This window comes from Indicator indicator, chromosome 26 (genome assembly GCF_027791375.1).
Source record: "Indicator indicator isolate 239-I01 chromosome 26, UM_Iind_1.1, whole genome shotgun sequence".
Taxonomy (NCBI): Eukaryota; Metazoa; Chordata; class Aves; order Piciformes; family Indicatoridae; genus Indicator; species Indicator indicator.
The window spans coordinates 10777845-10792756 of record NC_072035.1 but is presented as its reverse complement, the minus strand read 5'-3'; the positions used below and the strand labels follow the sequence as shown (position 1 = coordinate 10792756).

General features: G+C 41.5%; 1 protein-coding gene across 6 annotated transcripts in view; it reads left to right on the top strand.

Moving 5' to 3' along the window:
- GIT2 (GIT ArfGAP 2) overlaps window positions 1-14912 on the top strand; it is a 29277-nt gene that overhangs the window by 2341 nt on the left and 12024 nt on the right. For 2 of the 6 annotated variants that reach the window (XM_054392475.1, XM_054392474.1), the window contains exons 2-15: window positions 1500-1633; window positions 2163-2275; window positions 3152-3257; window positions 3556-3642; window positions 4365-4495; window positions 5741-5835; window positions 6625-6670; window positions 9021-9072; window positions 9160-9232; window positions 9574-9671; window positions 9967-10078; window positions 11089-11231; window positions 12395-12544; window positions 14229-14477. In XM_054392475.1, the coding sequence (XP_054248450.1) occupies window positions 1500-1633; window positions 2163-2275; window positions 3152-3257; window positions 3556-3642; window positions 4365-4495; window positions 5741-5835; window positions 6625-6670; window positions 9021-9072; window positions 9160-9232; window positions 9574-9671; window positions 9967-10078; window positions 11089-11231; window positions 12395-12544; window positions 14229-14477 (1589 nt within the window). Of the gene's footprint in view, window positions 1-1499; window positions 1634-2162; window positions 2276-3151; window positions 3258-3555; window positions 3643-4364; window positions 4496-5740; window positions 5836-6624; window positions 6671-7169; window positions 7176-9020; window positions 9073-9159; window positions 9233-9573; window positions 9672-9966; window positions 10079-11088; window positions 11232-12394; window positions 12545-14228; window positions 14478-14912 lie in introns of all 6 variants that reach the window. The other 4 variants (XM_054392478.1, XM_054392476.1, XM_054392477.1 and 1 more) reach the window with 4 other exon arrangements.

The window sequence follows — 14912 nt, the reverse complement described above, 5'->3', positions numbered from 1 at the left end:
AGCAGATTGTGTCCATAATAGGATCTCTTTTTTTTTTTTTTTTTTTTTTTTTTTTCCTGAATGATGGAAATAAATTCTGGCACAAACAATTCATTAAAGTAAATTTAAACCTGAAATTCCCATTTTCTCATAAACTGACAGCTCTCCCAGTTTCCTTACATGCAGCAAGTGACAGGACAAGAGGGAACGGCCTCAAGTTGTGCCAGGGGAGGTTCAGGTTGGGTGTTAGGAAAAATTTCTTCCCGTAAAGGGTTCTCAAAGACTGGAACAGGATGCCCAGGGAGGCAGTTGAATCCCCATCTCTGGAGAGGTTTCAAAGCCATGGAGATGTAGTACTTGAGGGACATGGTTTAGCACCAGCCTTGGTATAGTTAGAGAATGTTTGGACTGGATCTTAAAGGCCTTTTCCAACCAAAACAAGTGTGTGAAAAAGGGCTGAACTCATTAACCTGGAAGGCTGCTTCCAGTCCTAGGTCATTAGGTCAGCACCAGTGTATCTCGTTTCATTCTTTCTTATTTTTTTAGCTTCTTCCAAGTGAAAGTTGTTAAAATGGTGGGATGATTTAATAAGGACCTTGGTTTTTACACTGGATTAGTTTTTTTCCTAAAGCATATCCTTCAGTTTGGCTCAAGGCTGTGATAGTTATCATCTGTCAAGTGATGCTCTCATCCCTCATGGCCGTGGTTGGAACAGGTTTGTCTGCATTGCCTTCAGCACACACACAACATCAACTCTGCTCAAAACCCACAACTGTGATCAGATCTCATCTTTCAGGGATTTAGTAAATTCATTGCATGGGTCACAGGAGACTTTTTTGATGCACCAATGCTTAGATGCATTCTGACAGGATGCAGAAGTTCTCTCAGAAACTGCTCTGGTATTAGACTCGTTTAGCCTCAGACTCATCTCTGGATTGGAAATTAAAAAGAATTCTCCAAAATAGAAGATATCTTGAATTCATTTTTCTTCCTGAAGATCTCTTTTGCCATCCAGCTGCCTGTTACTGCAGGGATCTTGGCATGTGGAATTTCATGTGTCACTGACAGCAAACTGGAGTTTCTTCTGAACTGAGAGCAGCAGAGAGGGACCTCAGTTTAACATCCTGTTATGCCTGTGTTCAGTTTCAATCTGATGTAACACTCTGGTGTGTGCATTATTTACTACTCCACCTTCTACCAGATGTCTTTCTGGCTTGCTTATAAGATGGCTTCAATTTGTATCTCTTCAGAGCTGAAGTTATCTTGCATGAAATTCTTCCCCATGAGAGTGGTGAGGCACTGGAACGGATTGCCCTGCCCGGAGAATTCATAGAGGCTCCAAGCTTGGAACTACTCAAAGCCAGATTGGATGGGGCCTTGAGCAACCTGGTCTGGCAGGAGGTGTCCTTGCCCATGGCAAAGGGTAGCAACTAAATAATCTTTGGGGTCCCTGCCAACACAAACCATCCTGTGATTCTGTGATGGACAGTTATATTGTAATTAATATTTTTTTTTTCCAGATCCCTGCTGGGCCTCTATAAACAGAGGGATTCTGATCTGCGATGAGTGCTGCAGCGTCCATCGGAGTCTGGGCCGTCACATCTCTCAAGTGAGACATCTCAAGCATACTCCATGGCCTCCAACGCTGCTGCAGGTAAAAAGTAAAACTGTGTCTTCCTTCATTAAAACCGGGTATATTAAGAGTTTTAGTAATTATTTATGGGATTTAATCCACTAAGCTTTTGTTGCAGATAGGCTGGTCCTTCTAAGGTTTCTTTTTCTAAGCCAGTCTTTAATTTCTCTTGTTCTGCTGGGCCACTAAAATCAGAATTGTCCATGAAACCTGACTTTGATGCATTTGTTTTGGAAGGTCACCTTCAACTTTTCTGCTAGACAGATGCAACACATCTGTTTCAACCTAAACTTCCATTATCTCTTTCCAGCAGAGCTGCTGTTGGGAAGAGTAGAGGTTTTAAGGGGATTCTTAGTAAACTCCACACAAAAAACCTCCTGTACCTGTGCCTGGATCTGATACCTCACTGGGTTATGGATGCTGGCATGCAGAACGGGAATCTCTAGCTTGCTGTCTGCTTGAAAACAATCACAGAGATGTGGTTAGTTACTCATGTGTGGCAAGCAGAAAAATTTCTTTACTGCCTGTTTGTCTACACTTTGGATTTCAGATGGTTGAGACCCTGTACAACAATGGTGCTAACTCCATTTGGGAACATTCCTTGCTGGATCCTGCCTCGGTGATGAGTGGAAGGCGCAAGGCTAGCCCACAGGATAAAGTGCAGTAAGTACAGAAGGACACAGTTGCTGGTCTTGTCCTGGTGTTGTGCAAGTGTCATTATTTTATCCATCAGTGACAGGCAGGGAGGTATCTACAGGAAGCTGAGTATATTTTCATGCTGGAAAAGAACTCTTTTTTAATTTTCCTTTTTTTTTTTTTTTTTTTTTTTAATTTCCAGTGATTAATATTTTAAGTTGATGGCAAATACATTACATGAGTTCTCTGAACATGAGGAGAAGCTTCTTAGGTAGGAGGGTTCTGGAGCCCTGGAGCAGGCTGCCCAGAGAGGTTGTGGAGTGTCCTTCTCTGGAGAGATTCCAAACCCACCTGCACATTGTGATCCTGGGCAAGCTGCTGGGGGTGACCCTGGTTTAGCAGGGTGGTTGGACTGAATGATTTCCAGAGGTCCTTTCCAACCCCTATCATTCTATGACCTCCAGAGGTCCCTTCCAGCCCCTACCATTCTGTGATCCCCAGAGGTCTCTTCCAACCCCCACCACACTGGGATTTGAGGATTTCCATCACATGGATGGAGATCCAATGGTTCATTTTAAACTATAAATTAAACTGCATGTAGTCAGTACAGGCTTTTAAGTTGGCATCATTTTCAGTTCAGTATTTGTTTCTAAGAAATGCACACTATATCCTGGAGTCTGCAAATGGTTTGGTGTCTGTAACAGAAGTGTCTCACTCTACAGAGTTGGGTTGGGGTTTTTTAATGACAATGTTTTTTCATGTCTAACTTTGCTGCTTTAGAACTTTGCAAGGTTCTAAAGGAATCTTCAGCTGTGACTTTTCCTTTCTCTAGGGTGTGTGTATCACCCTGAAAGCACTAATATAGGTCTTTTCCCCCTTCTGTTGCTTGGTTTCTCTTTGCAGTCCCAACAAAGCAGAATTCATTAGAGCTAAATATCAAATGTTGGCCTTTGTTCATCGCTTGCCGTGCCGTGAAGATGACAGCGTCACTGCCAAAGATCTCAGCAAGGTTAGTGTGCTTTGGCTGGCCGTCTGCAGAAGACACAACTTGGGTATAACAGAACAGTGAAATGTGGTTGAATTGAGTTGCTGTTGAGTTGAAATGTTCTTTGTTTATCAAATACTGTTTGAAGGCACTTTTTAAGGGGGTATTATATAGGGATATTGGAGAGGTGGGTAGTTGGTAGGCATTGATTTAGGTTAGCTTGGAGAAATTTACACAAAGCAAGAACTTGCTTAACCATTTCTAAAAGCATGGCTGAAAAAGCAAAGGCTGTCTCACAGTTACCATCCTGCCTCTTTTTCAGCAACTGCATTCCAGTGTGAGGACAGGAAATCTGGAGACCTGTTTGCGATTGCTGTCCTTAGGAGCTCAAGCCAACTTCTTTCATCCTGTGAGAACACCTTTTCATTATTTTGATAGACAATCAATTCCTACAGTTTCATACATTGCATTGGGTTGGAAGGGACCTTCAAAAGTCATCTTGTCTAACCCCCGCTGCAGTCAGCAGGGACATCTCTAACTGGAGCAGGCTGCCCAGGGCCATATGGTTTCTGGTCTTGAATGTCTCCAGAGGTGGGGCTTCAACCACATCCCTGGGCAACCTGTTCCAGTTTTACACTACTCTCATTGTGAAGAACTTCCTCCTGATGTCCAACCTAGATCTACCCTGCTTCGGTTTCAAACCACTGCCCCTCGTCCTGTCACCACAGGCCCTTCTAAAATTAGTCCCTCCTCAGCCTTCCTGTAGATCCCCCTCAGATATTGAAATGCAGTTATAAAGTCTCCCTGGAGAGTCTTTTCTTCTCCAGCCTGAACAGCCCCAACTCTCTCAGCCTGTCCCCATAGCAGAGGTGCTCCAGCCCTCCAGTCATCTTTGTAGCCTCCTCTGAACCCACTCCAGCAGGTCCATGTCTCTCTTGTCTTGGGGGTTCCACAGCTGGACACAGTGCAAGTGGGGTCTCACCAGAGTAGAGCAGGTGAATCACCTCTCTTAATCTGCTGGCCACACTTCTGGTCCATAATACTTCTACTGGTTTCATCTGGTGCACATTAGCCACCAATTTTCTCCTCAGACCAGCTGATTAAGTAGATATTTTTCTTCCCAACTTGTAGGAGAAAGGAAACACCCCACTCCATGTGGCTGCTAAGGCAGGACAGACCTTGCAGGCAGAGTTGTTAGCAGTTTATGGTGCTGATCCTGGCACACAAGATTCCAATGGGAAAACTCCAGTTGACTATGCAAGGTAAAAGGTTCTGACATATTTATTAACTGATGTTCATAAACCATGTGATGAACCTGCTTAGGTATACTTCTCTCCTGAAAATAATTTGGCTGCTATGTGCTAATAAAGACTTTCTCCAGAAATGAAATGATAATGGATAAATATTTGTATCTTTCATAGTCTGTAGTTTCCTGGCTACTGAAGGCAATAGTTGTGGTCCCACACACACACTGTACTAATATAGCATCTCACAGAAAACCAATCTGTGAAGGAGAGTTTCTGAAATTCAGTGTGGTGGGTTGAAAATTCCCTCCCCCCCCAACATTAAATTTGCCAGACCAGCTCAGTTGGAAGCAAATAAAAGCTGTATTTACAAGCAAAACTACAATCTACAGTGGAATGCAATGAATATGTACAAATTATACAGTATTTTTTTAAAGGCATAGCCTAAAACTACCACGTTCAGCAAGCTCCATACACTCCAGGAGTGCAGACTGATGAGGGAGCTTCTCTAGTTGGTCTGGATGGTACAGATGGTGAGGGAGCAGGGCTGGAACCAGGCTTTTTGGTGGCAGTGAAATGTTAGGTGCCCCCAGTTGCAGAACTTCCCTCTCTGGAAAACTCACCTTTAGAAAGGCTCCAGGCTTCCTGAGGGCAACCACATCATGTCAAGAAATACTAAACCTCAGTATATCTGCTCATCAGTTTGGCAGCAATGAGGCACTGCAGGATTTGCAGCACATCAGTGAAGGGGTTTGTGTTTGTATGCAAAACTGGACATCACTGATCAACTAGAAACTGCATGCTCCTGTAAATAAAGCATCCTTGTTGCAGTGATGCTTTAGATTTGAGGCCACATGTGAAAACTGGTGAGGAAGTTCACTTAGCTACAAAACACACCACACCACAGTATTTCTTAATCCTAATATTAAATGTGAAATGGGCTGAATTCACAGCATGAGCTCAGGAACTGCCTAGAAAATGGTAAATGTATTCAATACAGAATATATCATCTGGGTTTTTCTAGAGCAAAGCAGCAGGCAAAAATTTTCAAGAGTGTTGACTGACTCATTTTGGAAAGTTCATTAAAGTTGATGATTTTTAACCCAGTGGAACACACTCTTGTGAATCCTGCTGTGAGTCTTTGTGCTGTTGATATACTCAGACGTGTGCAGTGTTGAACAGCAGCTTGTACTGCTTGAATTATTATGACTTTTTAATGTCTCAAAATCAGTAACTGATGTCACATTTGTGTGTGTGAACCAGACAAGGTGGGCACCACGAGCTGGCTGAGCGCCTGGTGGAAATTCAGTACGAGCTGACAGACAGGTTGGCTTTCTATCTCTGTGGCAGGAAACCAGGTAAGAAGGAAAAATTACCCTCTGAGATCTTTCACTGTCAATATTTCTGTCAGTATTGCTACAGATTTGCATTTCAAGTACTCTACCACCTCATAAATTATACTGGAAGAACTAAAGAAAGCTAAAGGTGTCAGATTAGTGATCACGCAGTTAAAATTCAGATCATTTTAGGATTTAACATTTTAGGCTTAAGTATAGCTAAACTAAAAGTTAATTTCCTTTTTCTTTCTCCTCAAATTCATGGTTTTTGAGTGGACTGTCCCTGATGGTGGAGCAAAACCTACACATCAAATTAGATCTGTTAAACTTCAAGGGACTGGGGGGGAAATAAACATTCATGAACGTTGAATAAGCTGCAGAAATACTGTAGAAACTCTTTTAAGTAGTTTCTTATTGGCATGCAGAACTAGGGGAATATGCAAGTTTTAAGTGGGTCCCTTTTGAATACAAGGATACTTAAAAGCATTAAGGTTTAAAGCCATTTAGGTGCCAAAAAAGGCACTGCTGTTAGAACTTACTAAATGGAATTTTAATCCCATTGATGAATCTTAATTGGGATCTTTGATACCCCCAGGAAATTGTGGTATGAGCCTTTTAAAAGACTTGTTAGCATCCTATAATTGGAAAATGAGTAATTAAATGTAAGATAAATGAATCTGTTTGCCTGGTGCATGTGTTCTTGGGTTTCTCATTGCTGTGTCTTTTGCTAAAGCTAAACACCAGCTTTACATCCTGCCAACACTGAAAGCTGTACAACCTTATTAAAGTACAATTTGTTTTCAACTCTAGAGCATAAAACTGGACAGCACTTTGTTATACCTCAGATGGCAGACAGGTAAGCTGCTGATTCCATGGAAACGTGAAATAATAATAACAATAATGAAGTTTCCTTTCTTTTCTGAACCAACATTTTAAGCTTGTTTTCATTCTGGGTTTTTTGTTTGTTTGTTTTTTAATGTGTGCCTTTATCAATCTAAGAAGCTTTTTCTTCTCTTAGAAAGAATATTGAAACAAAATCAGAAAATAACAGAAGTTTACCATATTTGTGAAAAGGTAGGGGGGAAGGTGAGACAAGGGAAACACCAATGAGGATCCTGGGAAGCAGATTTTGTAAATAAAGTCAGGACCAGCTGAGTTAGTTTCCTGGATACCTCATTTTGAAACTTAACACTTGCTAAAAATTTGCATTTTTCTCTGAAAAATATTTCTATTTCTGATCATCTGAGTGCTTTTAACTTTTGGTTCTGCTCAATGAAACCATCTTTGTCTAAGCCTTATCGAGTGTTAATCTGAAGTCCTTATTTTTCTTTCATTGCTCTGCAATTGGAAATAAGGAGGCTGTGAGTAAACCACTGTTCAACTTCTTGCTTGCAAAATGTCTGGGGAAAAACCGTAGCAAAATAGTTGTAGAAACTGTAACAGTTGGTAAAAACAACTCAGTGTGAACATCTGTGGTTGTTTTTAGATACACTGTGTATTAGGTGTTGGATACAGCACTGTATTTTCAGGGCAGAGCAGACTAAGTCTTACCTCGCTATGCAGAGGAGGAAGTTGTCAGGCAGAGAAAACAACTTGCTCAAAGGTGCCACTGCTCAAACTGCAAAGCCTGTGGTTCAGCCTACCTGTCTGACCTCTGCCTCGTGTTCTCTGCTCAGCTTTTTCTTATTGTCTTCCCTGGGTGAATGCTTACACAAACTCTGTGATGTCATTTAATCAGAGAAAGCTTTTATTTGAGCTTTTCTGTCCTAGAATCACAGAGCGGTTTGGGTTGGGAGGGACCTCCAAAGGTCATCTAGTCCAACCCCCTTACAATCAGCAGAGACATGCTCCACTAGATCAGGTTGCCCAGATCTGTTGAGCCTGACATTGAATATCTCCAGGGGTGGGGTCTCAACTGCCTCCCTGGGCAACCTGTGACTGTTCCACCACCCTCATGGTAAAGAACATCCAACCCAAATCTCCTCTTCTGTAATTCTAAACCATTGCCCCTTGTCCTATCACTCCAGGCTTTTGGAAGCAGTTCTTCTGCAGCCTTTTGCAGGCCCCCTTCAGGTACTGGAAGGCCACTGAAAGGTCTCCCTGGAGCCTTCTCTTCTCCAGGCTGAGCAGTCCCAACTCTCTCAGCCTGTCCTCACAGGAGAGGTGCTCCAGCCCCCCGATCATTTTCGTGGCCCTTCTCTGGACCCACTCCATCCAGTCCATGTTCCTTCTGTGTTGAGGACTCCAGAGCTGGGCACATCCTTGCACGTCAGGGAAGTCTTCCCTTTGGTGATGTAAATATGGACTCAAAATTCGTCAATTCATGAGCTGTGGCTCTTACAATAAATTCTGAACTGCACAATTTTCATCCTGTGCCTCATGGTCATGGTCAAGGCTGAAAATCTGTAGAACAGATTATTTACTAATAATTTTAAGCATGGTCCTATTGCTGTAGCCATTTGCCAGCCTGATGACACTTACCTTCTGCACAGTCCAATAGAACAAACCCTCTGTGGTTTCTGTGGACTCAAGTTTTGCTCACAGTGATCATATTGTTCAGATTCCTTAAAGAAAGAAGTTTATTGCACTACAGCTTGAGTGCTTCTTGAGCTGTAAAAATGTGGGTATTGGTATTCCAAAGGACTTTGGTGATTCTGTTTGTTTGAAATTTAAGGAGGTTGTTTAGAAAAGTCTAAGACCACCCTAATGGGTTTCTAATATCAGAGATAAGAAAAATACTAGAAGATTCAGGAGTTAAACACATTACAAGATAAAGGAGTTTCAAATAAAAGTGATATTTAAATCACTGAATTATTGAAATGTGTAAGTTATGTTTAAAAAGCTCTTAACTGCTGTAGATGTAATCATAGATTTATAGAATGATTTAGCTGGAAAGGGACATTTAAAGCTCATGCAGTCCAACCTTCATGCAGTCAGCAGGGATATCTTCAGCTAGAGCAGGTTGCCTAGAGCCCCAAACAACCTGATGTGGAATGGTTCCAGGGATGGGGCATCTCCCACCTCTCTGGGCAACCTGGGCCAGGCTCTCACCATCCTTAATATCAAAATTTCTCCCTTCTCTCCAGTCTGAATCTCCCTCTTATAGTTTAAACCCTCACCCCTTGTCCTGTCACAACAGGTGCTGCTCAAAAGTCTGTCCCCAGCTTTATAGGCCCCCTTATAATGATCACTTCTTGTTTTCATAGCAGTCTAGATGTATCAGAACTCGCAAAGGCAGCAAAGAAGAAGCTTCAGTCTGTAAGTAAAACTTCTTTGTCTAGATGTGGCAAACTCAGCTTGGCAATGAAAGGTGGAAGTGCAATAATTCTTTTCTTCTACCCTTAGCTGAGCAACCACTTGTTTGAAGAGCTTGCCATGGACGTGTATGATGAAGTTGACAGGAGGGAAACAGATGCAGGTGAGTAAGGCCTTCTGGAAGATCTGTAAAGCAAATTTGAATTGTTACATTGCATACAAGATGCTAATGCAGGTGTATTTTCTGTTTGAAGTACTTTTGTGTTCACTAATTCCTAATAGTGGCAGTTCCTTTGTCCTGCACTGTCTGAAGGCGACCTTAGCTGAAAACATCTTGTGGTTTTTACAAAACAGAGAACCCTCTGGGGGAAAAAAATGTCTTTCCTTTAACCTGATTGTGTTAGTGTTTGAAGCTGTGATCTTTTATTCTGTGAGAAGAAACACTCTCAAGTCATACAGGAAGGTGATTCTCTTCTTTTTATTTTTTCTCTCTTCCTTGAGCAGTTTGGCTTGCCACTCAGAATCACAGTACGCTTGTGACAGAGACCACAGTGGTCCCTTTTCTTCCTGTAAATCCTGAGTATTCCTCAACCAGGAATCAGGTAGGCAGTCTTCTTAACACTGTAAAACTAATTCTATTTGTAATTAATATTTCTTTGCTGTGCTTTGCTGCTGAAGGTTTATTGCATCGACTTGTATAGAAATTAAAATAGTTTCCTGTTCCCCCTGTCCTGGAGCATGCAGCTGGGTGATTTAAATCACACTTTTTGCAGTTCATGTAACTGAATAATCAACTTCCTGTAAGTGCTGTAGTCTGAGTTTCACCTGCAAACTCTGCTTTTCACCTAATACATGATGTATTTTCTTTTTTTTTCCCTGCCTTATTCTGCAATGCAGGGAAGACAGAAGCTGGCTCGATTTAATGCCCACGAGTTTGCCACGCTAGTTATTGATATTTTAAGTGATGCCAAAAGAAGACAACAAGGGAATCCTCTTGCTGGCTCAAAAGGTGAGGTACTTCTGCTTGTCAGCTCTTCCTCAGTTCTGCAGTAGTTCAGTCAGTGCCATAACTTCCTCCAGAAGTGCTCTATCAATAAAGAAAGAGATTTATACTGGGTTTATAAATAATAAAAACTAAATCACATGGCTAGCAGGCTGCTGATATGTTTAGCTCACCAAAATAATACCTGAACACAGATGTGTCTCTTAATGGTGGTGTTTCTGTAATACAATTAAATGAAGTGGGATTCGTCCAGTTCAGGAACATCTTTTCTGTGATGGTTGTGGGTTTTATGGTAACTGGGTAATGTTTTCCAGAGTACTGCTGTACAGTTTTAGGGTGATGATTCTTTGGATTGGCAGCTAAGCTAATGGCAGTGTTTCAGATTCTGCCTTTCGTGGCTGCTCTACACATGCAGGCCTTTGCTGTAATTTAGATCCTCTTCAACTTGTTGTTCATTTGCCTAAAAATCATTATTTTCTTTATTTCTGGATAGATATCAAAGAGTACAAATAGCTGTGCCAACAACCAAGTAGAACCATAGTTCTAGCCATGTTGATATGAAACATCTGAAAAACAGAAAATACAAAAAAATCTTCTCTAACTTGTAATTTTTTCATTTGAATGTTGACATCCTTTTGTCCAGCATAGTCTGTTTGGGTTGTTTTGTTTTGTTTCGTTTTTCCCTTATGTGAATTTGTATTAAGCTGCTAAAATATGATTTTCATTTACTTTAAGTTGCCTCAACACTTCCAAGAAAAGACAAAACCATAAAGCTTTCATGTTTTGGCCAGTAATAATCCATACCTCTTTGGTGCATCTAAATTAATTTTTGATTAATGATGATCAAGCATTCTTAATCAAACATTATTTAATTAAGAAATGATCCTTTATTACGGCATGTGTTGTCTCTCTGGATGAAAATGTTTTCTGATTTATGTTTTTTAATTACTTCCTGCACTTCCATTTCCTGTCCAAACTCACTGGTGTCTTTTTATATGGGGTGTGTTGACCTACAGAAAACGTGGAGCTGATACTCAAGTCAATCAGCAACCAACACAGCAGTGAGAGTCAGGATAATGACCAGCCTGATTATGACAGTGTTGCTTCAGATGAAGATACAGATCTAGAAACTAATGCAGCTAAATCAAACAGGCAGAAGGTAGGTTTGAAATATTCATACACACACCAAATCTTGTTTGACTTCACTGCAGTGAAACTTTTCCTTTGTGAGGGGACTTCACTGCCTGATCATTCATGCATGTTAATATTTTAATTAGTTTTCAGATTCATTTCAGAGCCATCAAGCAATCTGTGAATAGATTTTAAAAAGTAACACATGCCACTCTGCATGACTGGAGTTAAGATGCAGATCTCACTGCAGAGATCACAGAATCCTGGAATGGTTTGGGTTGGAAGAGACCTTAAAGATCATCCAGTTCCAATCCTTCTGCCATGGGCAGGGACCCCTCTCACTAGCCCAGGTTGCTCAAAGTCCCATCCAACCTGGCCTCCAGGGAGGGGGCATCCACAACCTGCCTGGGCAGTGCCTCCCAACCCTCACTGGAAAGAATTTCTTCCTAATCTCCAGTCTAAATCTGGAATAATTGAATCTACCAAAGCATTCTTCATCAGTGGTGCCATGCTATTTCACAACCTGCTTCCTACTGAAGAACTACTTAGAGCAGATCAATAGTGACTGAGTGTTTTAAACCATTCCTGGAGATAATGCACCATGGTAACATAGTCCCAGAGCCCTGGAGCAGGCTACCCACAGAGGTTGTGTAGTCTCTTTCTCTGGAGGGATTCCAAACCCACTTGGACATTGTGATCCTGGGCAAGCTGCTCTGGGTGACCCTGCTTTAGCAGAGGGCTTGGATTGGATGATATCCAGTGGTCCCTACCAACTCCTATGATTCTATGATCCCCAGAGGTCCTTTCCAACTGCCACCGTGCTGGGATTTTGGGATATTGTAAAAAAGGAGCAGTAAAACTAGTAGTTCCAGTTTAATCTTCCCTGGTAACATGCTGGATGCTTAGTTAATCTGTCTTTTATGACTTCCCAGTTCTTCATTGCATAACTAAATCCCTGTGAAACAATATTGTGTCACTAAAACGCTGAGACAAGTGTTTCGATGTTGATTGGCATCGAATTGCTTTTATATTGGACTAAAATTATTTTAATGAATGTATCTTATTCAACTCAACTTAATTAGCACCCTGATCCCTTTAAAGTACATAAAAAGCTGTTGAAATCTCATTGTCTTGTGTTCTTTTGGTAATCTGTTCTCAGTGGTGTAAGTGTGGTTCTTTTCTTGTTTGCAGAGCCTGGATTCAGACTTGTCAGATGGACCAGTGACAGCCCAGGAGTACATGCAAGTTAAAAATGCTCTGGTGGCTTCTGAGGTCAAGATTCAGCAGCTAATGAAAGTGAACATCAACTTGAGTGATGAGCTGAGGATCATGCAGAAAAAGGTAACAGGCACCATTCCTGAGGTATTTGAAGTTGATCAGACTAAAACCGAAGATGCAATAACCTTCAGAAGGATAAGGTAGAGCTATATCATTTACAGTAAGAGTTACTCTGTCTAGATAGCCTTATACAAAAAGAACACTGAACATTTTGTGCTAAAATTCTGAATTTAAAGCTCCAAACCCTCAGTTTAGAAGCCAAACCTTCTGATTCTTACAGAAACAAATCAACAACTTGTTAAATGCTTTGCCAGTGTTCTGGTGAATAGATATTTTTGTGGGCTAAGGAAGGATTTTCAGGTGGTTAAGATTTTGGTCTGAGTTTACAAAAACTGCTCCCAAAACATATTCATAAAATGTGGAAGAAGTTTGGAAGGAGGAGACTATAAAATGTATAAATCCATTTAATTGCCTCTAATATTAATTGTTAAAGGGGTGGCTTGGCTCCTGGCTAATCCTCACATCTTAAGCCTTGATGCATCTCACTACAGAGAACACAGAATGAGGAGAAAAAGCATAAATTATGTTGACAGAATCCTGCACTTCCTTGTAGGATTCTGGAAGGTGCTTTAGGCAAAGCAGGAGTATTTGATAGAGATCATGTTGTCCAAGGTTCACATGATGCCAAAGTAAATGTAAATACTAAATAAGCAATTTGCTGGTTAAAAGGCCATCAGCTGCTTGGAATATTTGACTTGAGTTTTATCAGAGAAGTGCTGATAGTGAGATTTTTTCCATCTTTTCTTTCTGTTATGTTAACATAGCAAACTTCCTCCCAGTCACTCCATCCAAAAAAACCATCATAATTGTTACAGTTTTAAATATCCACAAACACAGAATCATAAAAAGCTTTATAATGATTTCTTGTTGGCATCTCAGAAAGCAAACACTTAATTTTCCTAAGCTAAACTCTCCTCTTGCTTCGCAGAGCAAGCTCCAGTTCTCTTTGTGCTGCCTCTGCTGTCTGTGCTTTAGTTCTGGCATGCTCAGATTTCACGGGCTTTATGTTAAAGTCCTCTCAGAGTTTTGGCTGCTGAAATGGATCACTTTTGCTTGAAAATCTGTTTAATTTGCAGTCCTTCCCCACCCCCAGCCTCATTGTATCACATGGTTTCATGTGCCAGTACAGCCAGGCTAGAAGGAAATGGGTTGTATGGGGTTTTTTAACTCCAACAGCCGGTTTTAAGATCTAAATTAGCTTGGATCCTGCTGGAAATCAGAATGTAAGTATTTCCAGCTCAGGATGTAGATGTTTCTATGCTTGTGCTAAGCAACTTAAGTAGGTTTTGAAGAAGAAATCAAACTGGTAAAGCTGCCAAGCATGTGTCGTACAGTCAGTGTTCTTTTGATGCTTGCTGTTAGAAGAGCAAAGTCATAGAATCACAGAATGGTTTGGGTTGGAAGGGTCCTTAAAGATCACCTAGTTCCAACCCCCCTGCCATGGGCAGGAACACCTTCCTCTAGACTGGGTTGCTCAAGGCCCCATTCAACCTGGCTTTGAACACTTCCAGGCTTGGAGCCTCCACAACCTCCCTGGGCAACCTTTTCCAGTGCCTCACCACCTTCACGGGGAAGAATTTCCTCCTAACGTCTAACGTAAATCCTTCTTCCAATTTGAAGCCATCACCCTTCATCCTGTCACTGTTAAACAGTGCTAAACAGTCCCACTGCTAAACATTTCTTTCAGCTCCAAACTCTGCAGAGTGAAAATACCAACCTCAGAAGACAGGCTACAACCAATATCTATCAGGTCCAAAGTGGTTCTGAATACACAGACCCTAGCAACAACTCTTCTCTAAAGCGGCGCCCATCCGCACGGGGCAGCAGACCCATGTCCATGTACGAGACCGGCTCAGGTCAGAAACCCTACCTGCCCATGGCAGAGGTCACCTACCCAGAGGAGAGCATAACCAGGCTGCAACCTTTCCCTCCACATGTAAGTAAAACTGCTGATGCTTCTGCATTTCTCTTTGTGGTGAGCTTTGCTGTCTGTTCCATCTCTGCTCCTTCACCAAAGCTGCTCAGCTCTCTGCTCCAGAGCGGATCTCAGCTGGAAGAACCCTTCATGTTTGCTGTGTTAAAAACTAGAATGATTCTGGTATATGGAAACTGGAGCTTTTGATTTATGCTCAGCTGTTTCTCTTAAGCACAAGAGAGAGGCCAAATATCAGTATGTGTTTGTTTAAAAACCAGGAAGAGGGGAAAAATAATATTCCAAGTAGGGAAGTTGGTGGATTTCTTTCTTGAAGCAGGAAGAGGGGAAAAATAATATTCCAAGTAGGGAAGTTGGTGGATTTCTTTCTTGAAGCAGGTACCAATTTGTGGGATTTCAGAACCACCTTCAGAAATAAAACACAGTCCAAGGTAAATT